Below are 21339 nucleotides of genomic sequence, written 5' to 3'. Positions count from 1 at the left end.
AATGTTAACTTTTTGGGAAAAGAATCCACATTTTAAAAAATGTTCAAATTATAAATATGTTCATACTCGAAAAAAGGTTCAACAAAAGAAAACAGGTTTTTGAAAAAGTTCAAATTTTAAAAACACAATAAAACAGAAAAAATCGAAAAAGGCAAAAAAGTAAATCCAAATGGGCCGGCCCAACACCTACCGTGGGGTGTGCGGCATGTGCTATACACAGAGCCCCTCAGAGGCTCAGACCCAGCCTATGAGATGAGATGAGTTGGGCCGCCACGACCACGAGCTCTCGGCTTTCCCCTAAAACCTCGCCTAACCTAAACCCTGTCCTGTCCTGTCCCCATATACGTCGGCGCCGCCGCTGCCATCCCAGACCCGTCGCCTCTGGAACTCTTGGTCCAACCCTCATCCCCTCACTCCGGGCGCCATGGCGCCGCACGGAGATAGGAAGAAGGGGAAGAAGGGACCCGACCGCCCGGGCAAGCCGGAACTGCGTGCTAATCGCAAGGAATTCAAAAACCACCACAAGGAGGATGCCATAGAGGAGCAGCAGCAGCCTGCAGCTCTCTTCAACGCTGCCGACGACGGCGATTTCCCGAGAGGTCAGTAACTGCTCTGCTGCTTCGCCTGCCGATTTCCTACTTTCGATTTCGTACTGATGTGGGGTTTCGCTGCGCAGGAGGACGCAGCCTCCTCAGCAGGGATGAGATGGCCGAGGCGCGTACAGAGGCCGAGGCAGAGTTCGACAAGGAGGAGAGGACGGGAAACAAGAAGAAGAAGAGGAACGCCAACGTCTCGTTAGGGATGGACACCGGTGACGACGACTTGGGGACCCTGTTCGGTAGTGCTACCACTGGGAAGCTCCCACGATTTGCGAATCGCATAACCCTCAAGGTTTCCACTCTCTCCATATTCAGTGCCCTAACCTTGTCCACACAATATATCAAGTTAAGAGGATTAGAAAATAAGTGAACTAGGATTTAGTATGCAACCCCCTATAATATGTATGAATCAGTGCCTGAAACGGCCATGCTAACCATTTCATTTTCTGTTCCTCAGAATATTTCACCCAATATGAAGCTTTGGGGTGTAGTAATCGAAGTCAACCAAAAGGACATTATAGTAAGTCTACCTGGTGGAATGAGAGGGTTTGTTCGCACAGAGGAAGTTTCGGATATAGCTCTGCATGGAAATACCAGGGTATTTACTCTTCTTTTTTCCTTCAAGGTGTTGCAATTTATATTCTGCCAGAAATAATAAAAATTTAGTTATTTTTCCTTCCAAGTGTTTAACTGATGCTGATATTGATTTTAGTTATTCTATTTCACTCCGAACCTGGTTTTGTTCGTGCAGGATAATGATGGCACTTTATGTGCTGAAGTTGTCCATGTTGGTCAGCTTGTACCTTGCATGGTTCTGCGAGTGGACGATGACAAGAAAGAAGGAAAAGTAAACAAACGGGTTTGGTTATCGTTGCGGTTGAGCCGCATGTACAAGGGTCTTTCTCTCGATGCTATCCAGGACGGAATGGTATTATATTCACCTTGATTGATTCTACCCGAGTTTGCCTTGCTTCTGGATATGCATCATATCGGCTTAACTCTTAGGACAGAACAACATGAATTATGTACATTTTCCTTATCCTTATCCATCTTAGTTCTGGAGATATTTTTTGAGATTTGAGCTCACCTCCCTAACTTGGGCACACTAGTGGCAGCGAATGAAGCATCCTTGCAATGCACATTAAACAATGCTAATTTTAATGGAACAATGGTCGCCAATTATTATTAAATTGTTTCTAGCCTAGTCACTTTTCCTTTATTAAGAGTCAGTTGAGTTGGCAGTCTTTTATCTGCCTGCCAAACTCAACTTTCATAAGGTGCTATTGCTCACCCTGTACTTCTACAGCATCCATAATCTGCTCAATAGGCTCTCTCTTCTCTTTTATACTTCTGCCACACTTGATAGGTTAGATTCTGAGCCAACTCTCGCATGTTATGTTTCTCAGGTACTCACTGCCCAAGTGAAAAGCGTTGAGGACCATGGTTACATTCTTTATTTCGGAGTATCCACCTTCACTGGATTTATGCCAAAAGCTGACAAAGGTAGACATTGGTGATTGCTTAGTCAGGTCATAGTTACAATTATTTGCTGTTTCTTCATATATTATAATGCCAGTTATTGGTCTACATTAGCTGCTTTAGATAACTGCTATTCACAGAGCAACACAGTAGCTTACAGGCTTATAGCGGCATATTTCCTTAGGGCTTATAATGTCAATAATTTAATCTGTAGCAATTTTGTTTTGTTGAAGAAAATGCCTGCACGTTTTTTTCCTTGTTAATTGGTTTACTTGTAGGTAAACTTATTAAATAACTCAGATGTATCCTTTTGTTGTTTTCAACTGTTAATATAGGCAGTGGTTGCCCTTTATGCAAACACTATAGGGCGCAAACTTTTTTTTAAAATGGGAACTCAAATTCAGTATTTTGTAAGCTCTGCTCGTGTCTTGACTCTTGATTTGGCATATTAAGACAGACTGCGGGGGGTGTCTGCTAACTTACTGCTTAACCATTATTAGGAATATCGGTACTGATTTACCTGAAGTGCTGTATACTGTGAAGTTTAAAAAGTTCTCTTTGATCCTTCTCCAGCTTTATGAAATGTTCATCATGATGTTCCATTTTGAGAAATAGACAAGAGTTAACCGACTGGTATTCTTTTGTAGAAACTGTGAAGACTGAATCTGGAAAACTCATACAATGTGTTGTCAAGGCGATTGATAAACCTCGGTCTATTATTCACTTGAGTTCCGATGAAGACTTGATCTCTAAATCTATTGTATGGTTGATTTTAGTCAATGGCTCTTCATTTTATTCTGTACTATCTAGTTATCACTAATTTACAATGCTGTCTTTATCTAGATTAAAGATCTGAAAGGCCTTTCTATTGATCATTTAATTCCTGGCATGATGATGAGTGCACGTGTCCATTCAGTCCTTGAAAATGGGATCATGCTATCATTTCTTACTTATTTCACTGGAACAGTACGTCCTTTTTTCCCTCAACACTTGCGTATATTTATCTTGTAGCTTTGCTCACTTAGCCTCCTTTCCTTGTCAGGCTGATATTTTTAATTTGTCAAACTCCTTTCCCTCTGGTAATTGGAAAGATGATTACAGTAAGAATAAGAAGGTATATATTAATTCTTCCCTGTCCATTAGTTAATTGTTAATGCCAAAGAGTCTAAGATATTTGCATGGGTCAGTTTGCACCTATTTTACATGCATCGGCACTTACTATTTATTCTCTTTGTAGAACCTCTGTGTAAGGGTTTTGGAAACCTGAACTGGAACCAAAACTGTAGTGGGCAGTTGTGATTCCTTACCAGAACATATTTGTTTTCTTTTTTTTTTACTCTTAGATTCTAAGTGTAGGATACGTTATTATTAACTGCTTAGTTCTTTATGCCAGGTTTCTCTTTTGTCTCTGTTAACGATCTCTGTTCTCAGTGCTTACTCCTTACTGCTCAGGGTACTCATCTGTTCGCATGGTTCTAATAGATAAGAAAGCTACATGGATATCTGTCCTGTTTTTGTGTCTTGTCTGGTGTTCAAATAAAACAAATTGTTCTGTAATGCTGCAAACGGCATGCAAGTGCAGAGTGCAAATTGTGTCATAATGAGGACTAGCGTCACATGACTTATGCTGTGATAATTTTCTCAAAAAATGGATAGATATTCGGAAAGTCCTTTTGGCTCCTGACTACCAGTGCTCCCTGCATATATATATATTTTTAAAATTATACTTACAGGTTTCCAAAAATTGTGAAACAAAATCCTAAAAGTAGCTAATGATGTTTTCCACTCGAAGTGTTTCGTATTCTGAGCTACACAAAAATGACGAAGTCTGATTTTTTTTAGATTTGAAATCACTATACTCAGATCCACATTTTTGTCTTGCAAAACGTCACATTAAAATATTTAGGTATATTGTGAAAAAACTTTTTATAATTATCTTTAATCTTATTCTGTAACATATAATTGCAAAAATGGTCAAAGACGTTTGTCAGAGGCCTTTCAACATCTGGAACGGGAGCTGACAATAAACTGTGGCATCATGGTGGCAAAATATTGGCTGGCTAACCCACTTGGCACCCTCCTAATTGGCTCTAAGATTAAAAAGGACATGTTAACTGTTGCAATTGCTTTCTTTGCCACATTTATCTGAGTGGATTGTGGCTAGAAACCTAGCACGCAATGCTGTGGTCCATGCATGCCGCAAGTTCATTTTGCTGCAAGTTTATTCGAACAATTTGAAATTGTCTTGGTCTGCATGATGGTCCCTCTTGCGTTTGTTTGCTTTTGTCCAGTTTCCAACCAATGGCCCCTGTTGTTGAAGCATATTATCCAGATAAATCGTCAAGCCGTGAACTGTTGGTTATTTTCATGGACTTTATGTGTGATTTTTTCATTCCCCTTTGTGCTACAATTTGCAGGTAAACGCCCGGATCTTATTTGTTGATCCATCGACAAGAGCGGTTGGGCTTACATTGAACCAACATTTACTTCGTCTTAATGTACCCCCTATTGTAAGTTTTCTGGTTTTGAGTGCTCAGTTCCTTTGATACATCATTTAATGTTTCCATCTAAGCATGTATACTTTTGTTGAATATACAGTATAGTTAAAGTGAGGCTTTCCTGTCCCAGTCTTACTCATTTGTTGATTTCTCAATGCAGAATGTTAAAGTTGGAGAAATTTATGATAAATCAAGGGTGCTGAGGATGGATAAAAGGGCTGGTCTTTTTCTCGAAATACCCTCTCCAACTCCATCACCTGGATTTGTTAGCGTATGTGTTATTCTGGATACTCTGTTGGCTGGCCTATTCAGTTTTAAGCATAGCCCATCTTCTGTTGCTTGCCATCACCGAATGCCTTATTATGCTTTTCATTAAGATCTATCTTAATATTTGGATATTACAATTGCGACTATAGATACATGATGTATCAGACAAGGATGTGAAGAATGTGGAGAAGAAATTTAGGGAAGGCAGCTTGACACGTGTCCGTGTACTCGGAGTGCGACATCTTGAGGGAGTTGCATTAGGCACCCTAAAAGTAATTTATCTTTCTATGTCTTTGTTTACTTTTGAATATCCGTATACTTCACCTGTTTACTTTTCAATGTTTAAATTTTGTACCATCTTACTGATTTAGCAAAATAGGTGGGTATCTGAGGATCTGGATATTGTATCTTTTTGCAGGACAGCGCTTTTGAAGGTTCTGTTTTCACCCATGCTGATGTCAAACCAGGAATGGTAGTTAGAGCTAAGATTGTTACAGTTGAGCCTTTCGGCGCAATTGTGCAGTTTTCCAGTGGTGTGAAAGCACTTTGTCCGCTTCCTCACATGTCTGAGTTAGACAATGTTGTAAAGCCACCGAAGAAATTTAAGGTGCCATGGTGTTCTTTTGTTTTCTTTGCACATATCATGAAACTGCTATATGATTAAGATGCATGCCCTGTCCACAATTGACACACCAGGTGTTTCTCTTTGTAGGTTGGAGCTGAACTACTTTTTCGTGTATTGGGTTGCAAATCCAAGAGAATAACAGTGACATACAAGAAGTCTCTGGTACATTAACTGTACTCTTAGTCTTCTCACCGTCGAAATATTTGTTATCCTGCAAATTGTTTTATATTTTATAGAGCATGGCGGAATACTCTCCTGGCCCTATTTACATGGTGCCTTCACATTTCGTGAATAAACTTTGACCATCACCTGGACTTATAAAATATGAGTGTCATGTCATACAATTATACTGTTGGAAAGTTGTTTTAAATTGAAATTTAGTGATATAATCTTTGTGGCGCATAACCCGTGTTTTATTGATCAAATTGATGGTCAAAGTTGAAACTCAAAATACTTGGGCGCCATGTAAGTATGGATGGAGGAAGTTTGTTCTTCACACTGTTCCTCATTCTTCTATAAGCTTGAATATTCCAAGGCTGAAATTATATGCTTTGCAGCGTTGGTTATGTTGCCTGAGTAGGAGTTGAATAATAAAATTCTGGATTTCCTTCAGGTCAAGTCAAAACTTGAAGTGTTGGCCTCATATGCTGATGCAAAGATCGGTTTAGTGACTCATGGATGGATTACTAAAATAGAAAAGCATGGATGCTTTGTGAGATTTTACAACGGAGTTCAGGGTTTTGTTAGCAGGTTGGTTCCTTATTTTCTTATGAAATTCATCAGCTAGATGTTTTTAACCGCAGTACAGTTTGTCCATACTCAAGTGATGATCTTAATGATTAAATATGTTTTTTTTTTGTCTTTGAAGTTTCTGTCAGTGATGATTTTAGTAAATAGAAAATCTGAAGTTTGAGCGTGATTTGTCTTAAGCTGTTTTTGGTAGTTACTATTGCTTTGTTGAATATATACATATGCCTCTGACATATATTTCCTAATTTGTATTAGATCTGAGATTGGACTAGAGCCAGGCACTGAAGCTGAAAGTGTTTATCATGTCGGACAAGTTGTCAAATGTAGAATTGTCAGTGTGATCCCTACTTCAAGGAAACTAAATGTTAGTTTTGCAACATCTTCTAATAGGTGAATGCTCCTTCTTGTTCTTCTATTTTTTTTTTCTGCTCACTTGCTCATATCCAGTTTTGTTTTACATGGTTACAAGTAACCGACGAGTTGATTTTGTTCTTGCACTCTCTTCAATATTTGGAAGGTCATTTGATTATTATATTTCCTATCATCTTTCTATTTCTTTTTAAAAGATCTACTGTATTTGATTTTTATATTGGTCCTTGTTTTTTCATGGGATCAGTTTTAGTTCTTGATGGGTTAAGGTCCAGTGTACAAGCATTTGCTCTTGTGTATGTAATAAGAGGGTGAACTTATCCAGTGATACCAACACAAATGATATCATTTTGACGTTCCTATGATGGCGTCATTTAAGTATTGGTATCACTAGATATGTCCCCAGTAAGATGATATGGTAGTGTTGGGGTATCTTTAGATATATCCCTAGTAAGATGATATGGTGAAGGTATTTTCTTTTTGGTTGCATCTCTCACAACTTTGATATGTTGGGAGTGGAGAAATAATACTTTTCCTGTCGTGAAATGTTGGTTGTCATTGGATATGTGCAGTCTACCAGTTTGAGATCTTCAACACTACATGTTGAACACATTCAGGCTCCGATCTCTCCCTGGATTTGGAAGTCAAAATGCACGCCTAAGATAAAATATTTTTTCTGGCTTCTAGCTAATGACCGGTTAAACACAAAGGACATGCTAATAAGGAAAAGCTTCAATCTTAATGACAATGGTCTATGCCAAATCTGCGATAATGGGTCATTGGAAACCAGGAACCATCTTTTCTGGAGCTGCAGTTTCAGCAGACGGCAATCAATTAACATCTCACTGGATGACAGTCTACAACTTCCTCAGATGATTACCGCTGCAAGACATAACTTTGGAAGAGCCTTTTTCTTTGAAGCTTTTGCCACGGCTTGCTGTAATATTCGGAAGCATAGGAACACACTCGTTTTTGATAATATAGCGCCTTCTGCTAGATCTTGGTCCTTCTCTTTTAAAAGAGACCTCTTCTTCTTTCTTACAGAATGAAAGATGATCTGAAATATCCTCTTATTGCCTGGCTAGACTCCCTGTAGTCTCTTTGGGCTATGCCCTGGGCTAAGCCCTTTTGTACATTCTTCGTCTCTTGTACAATGTTTCTCTTTTAATAAAATTTACTGTTGGGGCCTCCCATACAGTTTTCAGCTTAAAAAAAAGAAAACCGGTACCTGGGTTTTTGGCAGGCAATATTCGTATTTATTGTGTAGCTTGACAAAAAACAAATCACTTTTTGCAGGGCCATTCAAGCTGATACTGCAAAGGTGGGTACTATTGTCTCTGGTGTTGTGGAGCGACTTACTCCTGGAGCTGTTGTCGTCAGTGTCAATGGCTTCTCCAAGGGATCTATACTCAATGAACAGTTGGCAGATTATCATGGTATATCCTTTCTGTGATTTGCGAAATATTTAGTCCATTCTGTTCGTACACCCCCTGGCCCCACACACAAACAGGCACCTACTCCTGAAACTGACATGCACGCGGTCTGCACATCCGCAATTCTCTTTCCCCGGTTCATCTGTGGATTGTTGTTTGGTTCATCCATTGCAGTTTTTTTTTCTCCTTAGGTATCATTTAGTCCATTCTGTTAGGACTCCCCCTGGCCCCACACATGAACTACTGAAAATTACATGCACTCGGCCTGCACATGCACACTTCTTTTTTCCCAGTTCATATGTTGATTGTTGTTCTGTTCATCCATTGCCTTTTTTCTTAATTAGGTCAAGTTGCTCAGTTGAAGAATTTGTTGAAGCCTGGCCACGAGTTCAGCCAGCTTTTGGTTCTTGGTAAAGTCATGAAAGTTCTAACTCTTTCGTTATTCAGTTTTTATGAATAAATGACAATTTCCCACCTGTTGTTCACCTGCTGGGAGTACAATGTACTACCAATATTTGTACTTCTATTTGAGCTATTGCATTACTAGGTCTGTATATACTACCTCTGTTCCTGGAAAGAAATCTTATGAATTATTTCTGAAGTCAAACGATGTATAGTTTTGACCAAGTACATAGGAAAAACTTACATAGGAAAAACTATCAACAACTATATTACTATATATAAATATAATATGAAAATATATTTCACGATGTATCTAATGATATTGACTTTGAATTATGCAACTTGTTAGTTTTCTAAAATCTCGGTCAAACTTCTCACTTTGACTTTTGAATTTTTTTATATGGCTTCTTTTGAGGAACAAAGGGATAGCATGTTATTCATATAATCAATTGGTTTTACAGATATTTCTTGATGTACTTTTGGTTGTTTTATTCATGTGGATGTCAGTTCACTTGACTAATTATTGCCTTTCTGTATGATGCTATGCAGATGCCGAAGGCCAAAATTTAATTCTTTCCGCTAAGCCCTCACTTATCAACACTGCTAATGAAATTCCATCAGAGATATCACAGATGCAAGCGGGAGCTGTAGTTCATGTAAAGTTCTTAATTTATTTCAGTTAGTTTTTTAATGAGCAAGTCAGTTGACATGTATTTTTTTTGTCTTAGGGCTATATTTGCAACATTATAGAGGCTGGTTGTTTTGTTCGCTTTCTTGGACCCCTAACTGGTTTCTCTCCCAAGGATAAAGTAAGCATGCCTTGCCTCTTTCACTCTCTCTTTTTATCTTGCATGTCTTGGCTTCGGCGTTCTCTCTTTTATCTGAAAAAGAAAGCCTAATATTGTTTCCCAAAGGCAGTTGATAGGCCGATTGAAAAGCTCTCCGATGCATTCTGTGTTGGCCAATCAGTTCGGAGTCATGTCCTCAATGTAAGTATTTACATTCTGTTGTTGGTAGTTTCATGTTTGGATACTTTGTTGTTTGGTTTGTATTCTGAACGGTTCATTATTTGTTATAGGTAAATGCTGATTCTGCTCGGGTGAAGCTTTCACTCCAACAGTCCATGTGCTCTTCACCTGATTGTTCCTTTATTCAAGGATATTTTCTTCTGGACAAAAAGGTCTGAGTCCAAATCATTTGTAGCTGCTATGCTGGCAATGTGGTATTTTGTGCAACTCTTAGAAAATAAAAGCAGTGATTGGCGATGTCTGGTTGGAATCTACAAGTGCAATAATTATATGCTTGTGGAGACCAGTTTAGCCGAACTTGACAAAACTATTGTATTTACCTGTATAAATGGATGTGTAGGCGTCAGTGTGAAACAACATGGAATAGCAGCTTCTTGCTAGCTACTTGAAAAGCTATGCAGGACTAATTGTCACCTGATGGCTGATGCACATGTGTTTTAAGTATACATGAACCTCTGGCATGTAGGTTATGAAGTTATTTGATAATTTAGGGTACATAAGCTGTGTTTTTTGTTGCTCCATGGGCTTATCAGCACTGTTGGTTCATGTGAGTCCACTCTCTAAATTTAAGCTTTGCTAGGTTGAAATACCATTACTATGGTTCATTTGAAAATATCGTACAAAAGAGCTTCTGATTTGTTAAGTATTTTACTATTTTGTACTCTATGTTTTTGATATATATTAACCATGTCTAGAATATGCTTTAACGTGTACACTTACAGTTGGTGTTACCTTGTTGGCTTAGATTGCGGCATTGAAGTATTCAGGTCCTAGTACTTCTCATGATTGGATGAAATCTTTTGGCATTGGTAGCTTGGTTAAGGGGGAGGTGGGAGCAGTAGAAGAATATGGTGTTATCCTTAACTTCAAAGATCATCCAGATGTTGTTGGTCTAATTGAACATCATCAACGTAAGTAGCTCATTTTCTCCTTTTATGCCTTATTAACTTTAACTGATGAAGATCATTGGAAAATGTACTTCTTTTGCAGTTGGTGGCAATACTGTAAAAGTGGGGTCTTCTGTGATAGGTCTGGTTGTTGATTTTTCTGATGGAGTTGTAAATGTATCCCTTAAACCTGAACTAGTTGACAGTGTCAGCAAGGATGGAAAAAAGAAGGTAATAATAGGCCCTTCTCAGAAATATACGTGTTTGATTAAGAATTGCCTTCTCCAACAATATTTCGGTCATTTAGTTCTAGTAGTTGTTTGTGCATAGTTTAGTATTTTATCTCCATTGAAATGTTTCTTGCTATACTGCCCTTCTTATCTGCAGTGCTTGCTTGATGGGCTGAACTCTTAGCTGTGTAGCTTAACTCTGGAAAAAATTGTCAACATTTGTTTCCGAATCTCATTTTTCACCAAATAAAACATCTGCATGGTTATTCAATTTATTTACTAGTCTTCAATTGCTTTGACACCAACTTTTGTTATCTTGGACTGGTTTGTTGGTTGCACTTCAGAAACGTCACAGAGCTGCGGTTTTGGACTTGGAACTTAACGAAGAAGTGAATGCAGTTGTAGAGATAGTCAAAGACAGCTATGTGGTGTGCAACTTACTCTTATCATCTGTCCAATATATTATTTTTACTTTAAAGGTTGAGCAATTTATTATTCTTTTCTCTTTGTTTTGTTCTATCCAGGTTTTTTCTGTCCCCGAGTATAATTATGCAATAGGCTTTGCTCCATTGATGGATTACAACTCGCAACTGCTTCCTCATCACAACTATGATTATGGACAGCGGTAATCATGTGAATTTACTTCAGTATATTGCTTGCATTATTTACTTTTTAGAATTGCTGGGGACCAAAAGTCAAATGGTTCACTTTTAGAACACAAATAATATATGAAGTACCCATACTATAGATCAGGCTTTGAGATACCACTGACGATACTTTATTTACCCCTTTTATCTACAATTGTACATGGTATGATTTATTTCTGATTTTTTTGGTTCTGTTGCCACATGTTACTATCTCAAACATAATATGTTAGTAAACTGTCCTATCATTTGGACATGCAAGGCATCTAGGAGCTTAAATGAGGCGAACATGAGCCAACATAGCTAGTTGCCAGGAATCTGGATCTGCCCGGTAAAGGAATGGGGTTGTGGGACTAGGGTCGCAGATGAGTAGATGGCTAGATCGATGGGTTGAAAGGGGTAGTGTTCTTCAGGACGCCAGTTTACATCGCCGGAAATAATCCCAGGTCGATGGCTCCAACTAGTCATAGCACTCTTATGTACTACGGTGGCGTATCATCAATGCAAGTGGCTTGATAATGCAGCACAACTTTGAATATTTGCATTTATGAAAAGTTTGAACCTCACTTGAACTAGTTTGATTGAACCATACGCATTACATACTAAATTATGTATATCATTGTTTTGCTCGAGCCGATGCCAAGCTTCTTTTGCACCTACTCACTTGGCTGGTAGAAATGTTGATGCAGCTCACATGCTCACCTTTTACTGGATTTATAATGTTTTGAATACTGTTATCTGCATTGTTGCATTATTGTTGATCTTTTATACATTGTTCACTTCTTTTAAATGGAACCCAGTCCAGTGATTGTTAGTCTAGTCCTGTAGATGCTGTGAAGTGTGGCATTTTTTATTTTGGTTTGACCCATGCCGTTGAGCTTCACATTTATGTTGTTGCGATTTCAATTTGCTCACTGTCGAAAATGCATCGAGCCCTATCTCGTGTCATATAAAGAGAGAGAAGTATCTGCCACTCTGCAGGCAATTTTGTTGTATGTTATCATGGCAGTTTTTTAGTTAAGTGGAAAGCAACATTTGTGTATTGCATCGTCACAGGCAAAAATTAAGACATGTACCTTTTGTAATTCCCAAGATCCACAAATCTATATGATTTTCTTTTGCAGTAAGGCTGTCAGTAGCTTTTCTTCAAGTTGCTTGACGTTAGAATTTTACAAGTGTTATCCTGTTGGTGCATATGCAGTTACAGTACTGACTATATTTTCTTTTATTTTGTCCTTGTTTTATTGCAGCATTACTGTTGTTGTTGGAAGTATCCCAAATTCTGACCCTTCTGGAAGACTTATCCTACTCCCGAAAGCATCAGCTCAGGATTCGGGTCTCTCTAGTTCTAAAAGAGCTAAGAAGAAATCAGACCACAAAGTTGGGTCACTTGTTGAAGCAGAGGTGCAACCATTTTTTTAGCAGTCGTATGCTTAGTCATTTTTTTAACTCTCTGTTCGCATACGTTGCTTATAAATATTAATCCTGGTTGGTCACAGATTATTGATATCAAGCCACTTGAGCTTATTTTAAAATTTGGTGCCAATCTTCATGGAAGAGTTCATATTACTGAGGTATATACCTGACTTTATCTGAAGTGATTTTCATATGTAGTATTGGATCAGTGATCGATGACATGTTTCTTTCAGGTCCTTGAAGAACATTGCTGTGAGAATCCTTTTAGCAATCTCAGAATCGGGCAAAAGATCCAAGCAAGAATTGTTGCAGAACATTCAGGAAAAAGTGGAAGGAATTTGAAATGGGAACTATCTGTTAAACCATCTGTGCTTAAAGGTATGCTGTACCAAAATCTTTCTGTTTGTCCATTTCATGTATATGCAACTGCTTCCTTTTAGTTTAAACATTGCTACATATGTTTGGTGTTTCTTCTGATTTCTGATTACTTGGTTTCCTGGTTGCTGGTTTTTTTTGTCCGATTGAAAAAATAACAGGGTCGGAAGAATTAAGTCTCCTTCAAGCTGAACTCGATCATTATGTTAATGGCATTGTGCGTGCTTATGTTGTCAAGGTGGATAAAGAGTGGGTCTGGTTAACTTTATCAAGAGATGTTATGGCTCATTTGTTTATTCTTGATAGTTCAGTTGAGCCCAGTGAATTAAAAGAGTTCCAACAGCGTTATAGTGTCGGCCAAGCAGTTAAAGGACGTGTTATTGGTGTGAACAGAGAGCAAAAATTATTGAGGCTGAAAGCGCTTGATAACCAATGCATGCTTGAGAATGTCAAAGAACAATCAGTCTCTTCTATTGCTGAACACACGAGGGAAGGAGATATCATTGGTGGATGCATTCAGAGGATTCTACCTGGTGTTGGTGGGCTTGTCATCAAGATCGGACCTCATCTACATGGAAGGGTTCATTATACTGAAATTGTTGATTCATGGGTTCCTGAACCCCTGTCTGAATTCCACGAAGGTCAGTTTGTGAAATGCAAGGTCCTGGCTGTAAGCCGCCCGTCTGAAGGTTCTGTCCGAGTTGACCTATCACTTCGCTCATCAATTATCTGCGCAAATAGTGATCACTCAAGATTAGTTGATGATTCGTAAGTCCCTCACTTGCAAAAGTATTGTTTGTAAGAAGTTAATGAACAACTGTCTTTTTTTATGTGTGGGATTGCTTGTGCCATGATTGTCTTCTGAGGCAAAACAATGACCCAATCCCCCCCGCATAAAATAGCCCCGTCAGAATGGTCAATATTGTGGACAAAGTCATTTTATTTTAGTTGCACGATTTTTTTTCCCGTCTAGCACTTAATGTACTTTGTTTTGTAGGGCAACTTGCACTCCCCGGTTTGAGAAGATAGATGATCTGTGCCCCGGTACAGAGGTTAAGGTATTTTCTTCTCACTTTTAAGCAATGTTCTATTTGTCTGAAAATCTAGAAATGTGAACTTGTAGCAGTAAATGGGTGGCGTCATGTTATTATTACAACATTGATACTATAGAACTTGGGAGGGCTTCTTATAAGTTGTTATAATAGAGCACAAATGCCTTTTCTTATACTTCTTCGTACAAGGGAGTTTTATAAGCCCCTCTTATTTATAGTGTTTTGTTTTTAGAGTTAAGTTTTTGTTTTGTTGGGCTGTGAGCAACTGAGCATGTAAATGAATAGAAATTGTTGCTAATGCAGTTTGTGGAAAAATGAATTTATATTCTTGACTTCCTGGCTTTTTTGGTATTCAAAGTTGTGGCCTTCACAAGTTTATAGAAAGCCCTCTGCTGTAATTTCTTGATTATCCTGGCTTTTGGTATATGTGAAGTTGTGGTTTTTACCAATTTATATAAAGATTTCTACAGTAAAGTAACGTGATTTGCTTCTAACATTGTAGGGTTATGTGAAGAATGTGAATGCCAAAGGATGTTTCGTCATGCTTTCTCGAATGGTTGAGGCTAGGATTATTTTGTCAAATTTGTCAGATGAGTATGTTGAAAATCCTCAGAAGGATTTTTCAGTTGGAATGCTTGTACAGGGAAGGTTAGATCTCAGCATTTACAAATGCTCATAAAACTGAAACATTCTCTCATCGATCTAATTGAAAAATCCTGCAGGGTCTTGTCTGCAGAACCAATATCAGGGAAAGTTGAGGTATCACTTAGGAAGAGCACTGGTAGCAAATCGCAGAAGTCGTGTGACATTAGCTACAGTGATCTGCATGTTGGGGGCATCATTGATGGTCAAGTTAAACGGGTTGAATCCTATGGATTATTTGTGACAATCCAGAGCAGCGAACTGGTATATTTTTGTCCTTGATTCTGCAAGTGGTTGTCAGTAACTGGTATGTTACATAGATCATTGTTTTGTAGGTGGGCTTGTGTCATATATCAGAACTTTCTGATGAACCAGTTCTTGATATTAACTCTTGCTTCAAAGCTGGTGATATGGTTAAAGCCAAAATTTTGAAGGCAAGTTTTATTTATGGTTGGTCTGGTCGTTTGCAATGAATTTGTGCTAAAATTCACATTCCTTCTACATTCAGATTGATGTGGAACGGCATCGAGTGTCCCTTGGCCTGAAGAAATCTTACTTCGACTCTGATGATGAAAGGGTTCCTACAGACATCAGCCATTGCCCTGAGATGTCTGGAGATTTGAACATGAGCTTTGTTCTTCCGGGACCAGAGCCCAGGGCTTCTGTTCCACCACTTCAGGTCTCCTTGGATGAAAATGAAGGTTCTGACCAAGAGAGTGGTCAGAAAGGTCATGCAACTGCTAATGGAACTGAATCAAATGTGAAAAAGAGCGATAAACGGTTGAAGGAGAAGACAAGAAAAAGAAAGCAAAGGTTTTCACATATTTCATTCTCCTTGTACCTTTAACAGTGCATCCCATGCTCTTCACACCCTGTTTTTTCTTCAGGGAAATCGAAATCAGTGCCTTGGAGGACAGGGCTTTACAGAAAGATAAACCGCAGACTCCGGATGAATTTGAGAAGTTGGTTAGGAGCTCTCCAAATAGTAGCTTCGTCTGGATAAACTATATGGCATTTTTGTTAGACCTTGCGGATGTTGAGAAAGCACGCTCAGTAGCTGAAAGGTACATCTGCAGAATAATGACCATCTCAGACCTTGTGGATGTCTCGAATATCCTGTGGTGATAGGAAGATACTTTTCTGGATAAAAATGTTCCATCAAATTCTTATTAATTTATTATATGCTTTGATATCTAGTTGAATTTTTCGTATTAATAAAAGTGTTCCTCGTGTTTATTAGGGCCTTGAGAACAATAAACATTAGAGAGGAGGAGGAGAAACTAAATGTATGGGTAGCATACTTTAACCTTGAAAATGAATACGGGAGTCCACGGGAGGTAAGTTAAAAACAACACTATATTATGTCTCTTTCTATTGTCCCAATTGGTGATACTGAATTGTTGTTGGCGTATACAAGGATGCTGTCAAGAAGATATTCCAAAGAGCATTGCAGTACTGTGATCCCAAGAAGGTGCACTTGGCTCTTCTTGGAATGTATGAGAGGACTAAACAGCACGAACTGGCAGATGAACTTTTTGATAGAATGACCAAAAGATTCAAAACTTCATGCAAGGTTAGTTTGTCGCTTTGTTGGTTGTATTGAAGCAAATTTATGACTTACATTACATGGTGCAATTGCAGATCTGGTTACGCCGCATTCATTTTTCTCTCAGTCAACAGAAGGATGTTGAATACATCAAATCCGTTGTAAACCGTGCGCTTCTAAGCCTGCCACAGAGCAAGCGCATAAAGTTTCTTTCGCAGACTGCTATCCTGGAGTTCAAGTGCGGTGTGCCTGAGGAAGGGAGATCCAGATTTGAGCTGATCCTACGGGAGTATCCAAAAAGAACAAATCTTTGGAGTGTTTACCTAGACCAAGTAATTTTGCATTTGCAGTCAATTGCCTTTATTTGTTATTCTGTCAACTTATTCAGTTTCATATTGACAGTCACAATCTTTTTTAGGAGATTCGAGTTGGTGACACAGAGATTATACGGGCGTTATTTGATAGGGTAACATGCCTTAGTCTTCCTCCAAAAAAGATGAAGGTTTGGCTCAATCTTTGTGTATTCTAGTCTTGCTACTATTGAAATAGTATAACAACATATAGATGCATAAAATTGAATCATATGTTCTTGTAGCACTTCTTGCTTCTCAGCGTACTTTTTGAACAGAGGCTTCTCAGCAGTAGTGAACTCCACGTTTCATGCATTTGTCCTCTCATTTTTCGTTCTATGGAGCTAGCTAAGTTGTAATTTGGTGTTTGGTTCTCTTAGATTCCCTGCATATCTCTCTTAGATTCCCTGCATATTACTTTTAGGGGATTTCAACTAATACTACCCTAACAGGCTTGCTGTTATCTCTTCTATTTCCCTGTGGGACTTCCTTAATTATTGGTTGGAAAGATTGTTTACTTGTTTCACCAAGGAAACCACCGTACCTGATACTTGCCATCAGTAACTTCATGTCATCATTTTTAACAAAGGCTTCAATACCATTCCGATTAATGTTAATTTCTTCATATGCTCGGCATTTGCAGTTCTTGTTCAAGAAGTACCTGAGATATGAGAAGTCTCAGGGCGATGAAGAAAGAATCGAGCATGTGAAGCAGAAGGCATTGGAGTATGTTGAGATTTTGAAAGCCTGATGTGCGAAACCGCACCTTGCAGGTGCTGCTTCCCTCCTGGAAGCATGACAGCGGAGACCAGCAGACGGAATTCATTGATCTCTCTTGTAACGCTGCTGTTGAAAGGTCCGCAATTTTGTTCGTGGCGTGATTGTGGTAGAGAATACAGTCCCCATGCCCGCACCAATTTCTTTTTGTGTTGGCACACTTGTATTTGTATTTTGACGGCAATAACGATAATTATTAATATTCTTGTAGGAAGCAAAATATGACATTGTTATTTTGTGTGTGATGTAACAAGTATATTGGCTTCAAACATAATGATAACTTTCTTCGAAAGGATTAGAAATTTGTTTCCAACAGCAATTACATATTATGTATCCAATGAAACAGAATTTGGTGAAGAGATGCTTAGAAAATGGCCAACTTATACACCGGCTTCTCTGTGTTTGCTGTGTCGATGACTAGATCTTGGCCATTGCTAGATGGTCATTGTCACGCTTAGGGACTCGTCTTGCAAGCAGACATAATAGTCCACCATCTTATCTTGCAGGCGATGCTGAACTTTTCTATCTGAGTTGTAGAACTGATACTGAATTGCTAGCTAGGTAAAAAACTTGCACTTGAGGGGCGTTTCATTCTCCCAGATGGCCTCTGTTGCAGCAAAATGAATGAATCCCTGGTGAAGTAACTCAAATGTGGACTTAGCAGAGTATAAATCCCGTCAGAAGTCCAGAGTAACACACATCGCCCAACTGCCAAGTGAGAAATTGGTTTAGAAATATGGAGCAGCCACTACCACTAGGTTTCGGTATCTCTCAAACCACATGAAAGATATGCAAGCTGAAGAAATCTCTTTATGGTCTAAAGCAATTATCAAGAGCTTGATTTGATAGGTTCATGCGCGCTGTTTGTGGAATGGGGTATGGTCAATGTAATGGTGACCACATGGTGTTCTACAGGCACTATGATCAGAAGATCACCATTCTTGCAGTCTATGTGGACATCACTAGAGATGACCATGAGAAAATAAACAGATAGATGGAGTGTTTGAGCAATGAGTTTGAAGTGAAAGATTTAGGCAACTTAAATACTTCCTTGGCGTAGAAGTGGCCCGGACAGAGAAGGAAATATCTTTGTGTCAACGAGAATACACCTTAGACCTCTTGAGTGACATGGGCATGATGGGATGTCGTGTAGCCCCTACCCGAATTGAACAAAATCATCAAGTAACGACACAGTCAGGTGAGCCAGTGAAGAAAGATGATTACCAAAAATTGGTTGGAAGCCTATTATACTTGTGCCATACCGGCCTGACATTACATTTGCCGTGTGTGTTGTGAGCAGATACATGCATGAGCCAAGGAGTGGGCATCTTGATATAGTGCACAGAATCTTAAGATACTTGAAGGTGATACTGGGAAATGAGTTCTGGTTTGCAAAGAGCAGACATCTTGAGGTGGATGCTATAGAAATTCTAATTGGACTGGTTGTCAAGATGATAGAAGATCAGCGTCGGGCTACTGTGTATTTGTGGGAGAAAAATCTGGTCTCATGGAGAAGCAAGAAACAAACAGTTGTATCTAGGTCAACGACAGAAGCTGAATATAGAGTTCTATCTCAAGGGGTGAGTGAGATACTCTAGGTAAAGTACCTTCTGAGTGAGTTAAAACTTCTGAGGAAGAGACCCTTGAAAACGTGGAGAGTTAGCCATACGTATTGTAAACAATGCAGGATCGTTTCTTCATCAATGTTGGTAACCTTACTCATGTTAAACTTGGCATGTGACACAATGAAGTTGATAGATATCTACCACCTATCTTGAAAACGAGTGTTGAACACTTAAAAAGTTTCTGGCCTAAGAGGCCTAAGCCCATATAAAAGTTGACCTATGAAAGGAAAGGGCCGGTGGAGAGTAAAACCTAACACAACAGAATTTCCAGCCGCCAATGCTATTCGGGGACAAACATAAAAGCGCATCTCTTGTTCCGGTATGACGCTCAGAAATCATGTCATGTTGTGAATTCAAAACACGGGAGTACTACTATATGAATGTTTATAAATAGAGTTGGTGGTCTTTTTCGTAAAAAGGAAAAACAAAGAGTTTTCTAAAAGACCAATATATATGATCAGTCGTATGTTTATCTAAAAAAAATATGATCAACGTATGGATGTCACGTCCTCATAGCCGCGAGAACTGTGACCGAGCTCCACCACTGCACTAGAGCCGTGTCCGGCGCTGGTATCCAACTCGATCTGCCAAAGGTGTTGAGAACGAATTGCCTACCGTACGTGCCAAGGACAGGGGAGCTGCCCCCCGCGTCGTCCCGCACCAGGCGACTCGGGCGGCTAACCCTAGCCGCCGGACCCGGCCCCTCCTCGCCACCTTCCTTCCCCTCGCCGCCGCTTGCGCGTGTTGCCGGGCAAAGCCCGTGTGGTAGGCGGCGGCAAGGTCTTCCCCTTCCGCGGTGGGCGCTGAGGCTCGCGAGAGCTCGTGCAGGGAGCTGCGGGCGCTGGGCCTCTCCGGCTAGGTGGTGGAGTTTCCCCTTCCGGCGCTGGGGGAGGTCGGCTCGTGTGCGCGCGGTCGTGGCCCTGGGTTCCCGCGCCTAGATCTGTGGCGGCTCGTGGAGCATTTGAGCGTGGTTGCGGCTGCTCGCGGCTGGGCGCCGGATGATGCGGTGTGACGACGACGTGGCCCCTCCGACCAGCTGCTGTTGCGGCTCTGCTCCGCGACGGTGTGGCGCTTCTGCTCGTGTGGGTTGGTGGAGGAGTGTGGTGGCGGTGTGCTTCGGTTCCTGCGCGGTGGCAGTGATGAGTAAATTTTTAGCATATTTTTGCATCGTTATTTTATCAAGATATCATCGAGTAGTGGTAGGATTTTTGTATTTCACCGCGCTACAACGTCTTTTTATGCTTGTCTACACATGATCTCAAAATAATAAGTCAATGATGAAATATCAATGAAAACTGTCATTTTCTGGCATTTTGACGTGATAGAAATTATTTTTGCACTTAATCATGCACCTGGACGAAATGACTATGCGAGGACAACTTCCAGTAGCTTTAACGGGCATCGGTACGGGCAAGGCCTGCCCGTACCATCCGTATGTACCACCCTTCAGAAGCACCGCCTCGTCAAATACTTTTACCTCCCGCAGACGGATGAGAGATAAGACACACACAGCTCCACGAAACAGAAAATACCGCCCAGATATGTTATCAAGAAGGAACTTGAAGAAGACAAGATCCGGGCTGCTACGTGGATCCTCGGAGGACAAGACATCATCCCCTTCATCATCATTGATGGGGATATTCCCAAGGGGGTGTGCCATTAGTCTCACTCGCCGCAGGAGAGAAGGCCCAAGAAGGGGTCCAGTCGGCTAGGTCGACTGGGCTTAGAACCCTGGAGCGACTGGGCTTAAACCCCAGGGACGGCGACTGGATCGGAGGCCCAGGCGACTGAAGCGTAGTTTCCTTGGACGCGGGATAATGAATCCCGGCCTTATAGCAAGTGATATGATTCGGACTTATTATCCGGAGTGCCTATATAAACCCCCGAGCTAGACTCTAGAAAGCACACAATCCGAGATCGCATCTTACCACCATTGCTCTCGGCGACAAGTGAGCCCTCCATTGTAATCTCCACTGCGCAATAGATCTAGCAAGATGTAGGCCTTTTACTCTCCGGAGGGGCTGAATCTGGGTAAAACCGTCTTGTGCACCTCGCTCTGCTGATGGCTACGTCACCTTGCCCCCGCATCAACAAAGTGTTGCACCCTGTAGCATCTGCCGTGGTCACATCCACCACAGTAGCGCCCACCGTGGAGCAAACGGCGCTTGGAGGGGTGATCCGGGCAGAATCCCTCACAATCAAGAATGACAGCCAGATCGAATCCGGTATACTCGTCTTCCACAACAACTATGCGGCGGCGGACAACTCGATCAGGGCGACCAATATCAAGCGTAGTGCTTGGGCTTGTGCGGCTCAGTGCTGCAGCGTCCTCGATTCAAGAGCGA

The 21339-nt window shown here is 40.3% G+C and overlaps 1 protein-coding gene across 1 annotated transcript; it reads left to right on the top strand.

The window, feature by feature from the left end:
* The first annotated feature begins 393 nt into the window (after positions 1-393).
* On the top strand, positions 394-17489 carry LOC127321945 (rRNA biogenesis protein RRP5). Its single transcript, XM_051350898.2, has 40 exons — positions 394-599; positions 677-891; positions 1057-1197; positions 1351-1527; positions 2006-2102; positions 2726-2838; positions 2922-3044; positions 3121-3192; positions 4496-4588; positions 4737-4847; positions 4993-5115; positions 5262-5450; positions 5556-5630; positions 6082-6218; positions 6474-6608; positions 7884-8023; positions 8365-8430; positions 8972-9078; positions 9151-9231; positions 9337-9411; positions 9501-9602; positions 10196-10361; positions 10441-10568; positions 10912-10995; positions 11092-11192; positions 12462-12615; positions 12711-12785; positions 12861-13005; positions 13164-13770; positions 14000-14060; positions 14557-14702; positions 14777-14960; positions 15032-15130; positions 15205-15509; positions 15584-15760; positions 15937-16033; positions 16114-16269; positions 16338-16574; positions 16661-16744; positions 17236-17489. The coding sequence occupies exons 1-40, from the start codon at positions 425-427 to the stop codon at positions 17341-17343; spliced, it is 5661 nt and encodes a 1886-aa protein (XP_051206858.1). The 5' UTR covers positions 394-424; the 3' UTR covers positions 17344-17489.
* Positions 17490-21339: the final 3850 nt, after the last annotated feature.

The sequence above is a fragment of the Lolium perenne genome, chromosome 2 (assembly GCF_019359855.2).
Source record: "Lolium perenne isolate Kyuss_39 chromosome 2, Kyuss_2.0, whole genome shotgun sequence".
NCBI classification, from domain to species: domain Eukaryota; kingdom Viridiplantae; phylum Streptophyta; class Magnoliopsida; order Poales; family Poaceae; genus Lolium; species Lolium perenne.
This window is presented reverse-complemented; position numbering and strand designations above follow the sequence as displayed.

Bases quoted from the DNA above. Each gene is read 5' to 3' on its own strand.
- LOC127321945 (XM_051350898.2), top strand. From the start codon at position 425: ATGGCGCCGCACGGAGATAGGAAGAAGGGGAAGAAGGGACCCGACCGC. The intron at 5,631-6,081 runs GTACATTAACTG...GATTTCCTTCAG, and splicing joins TGACATACAAGAAGTCTCTG to GTCAAGTCAAAACTTGAAGT. The intron at 6,609-7,883 runs GTGAATGCTCCT...CACTTTTTGCAG, and splicing joins TTTGCAACATCTTCTAATAG to GGCCATTCAAGCTGATACTG.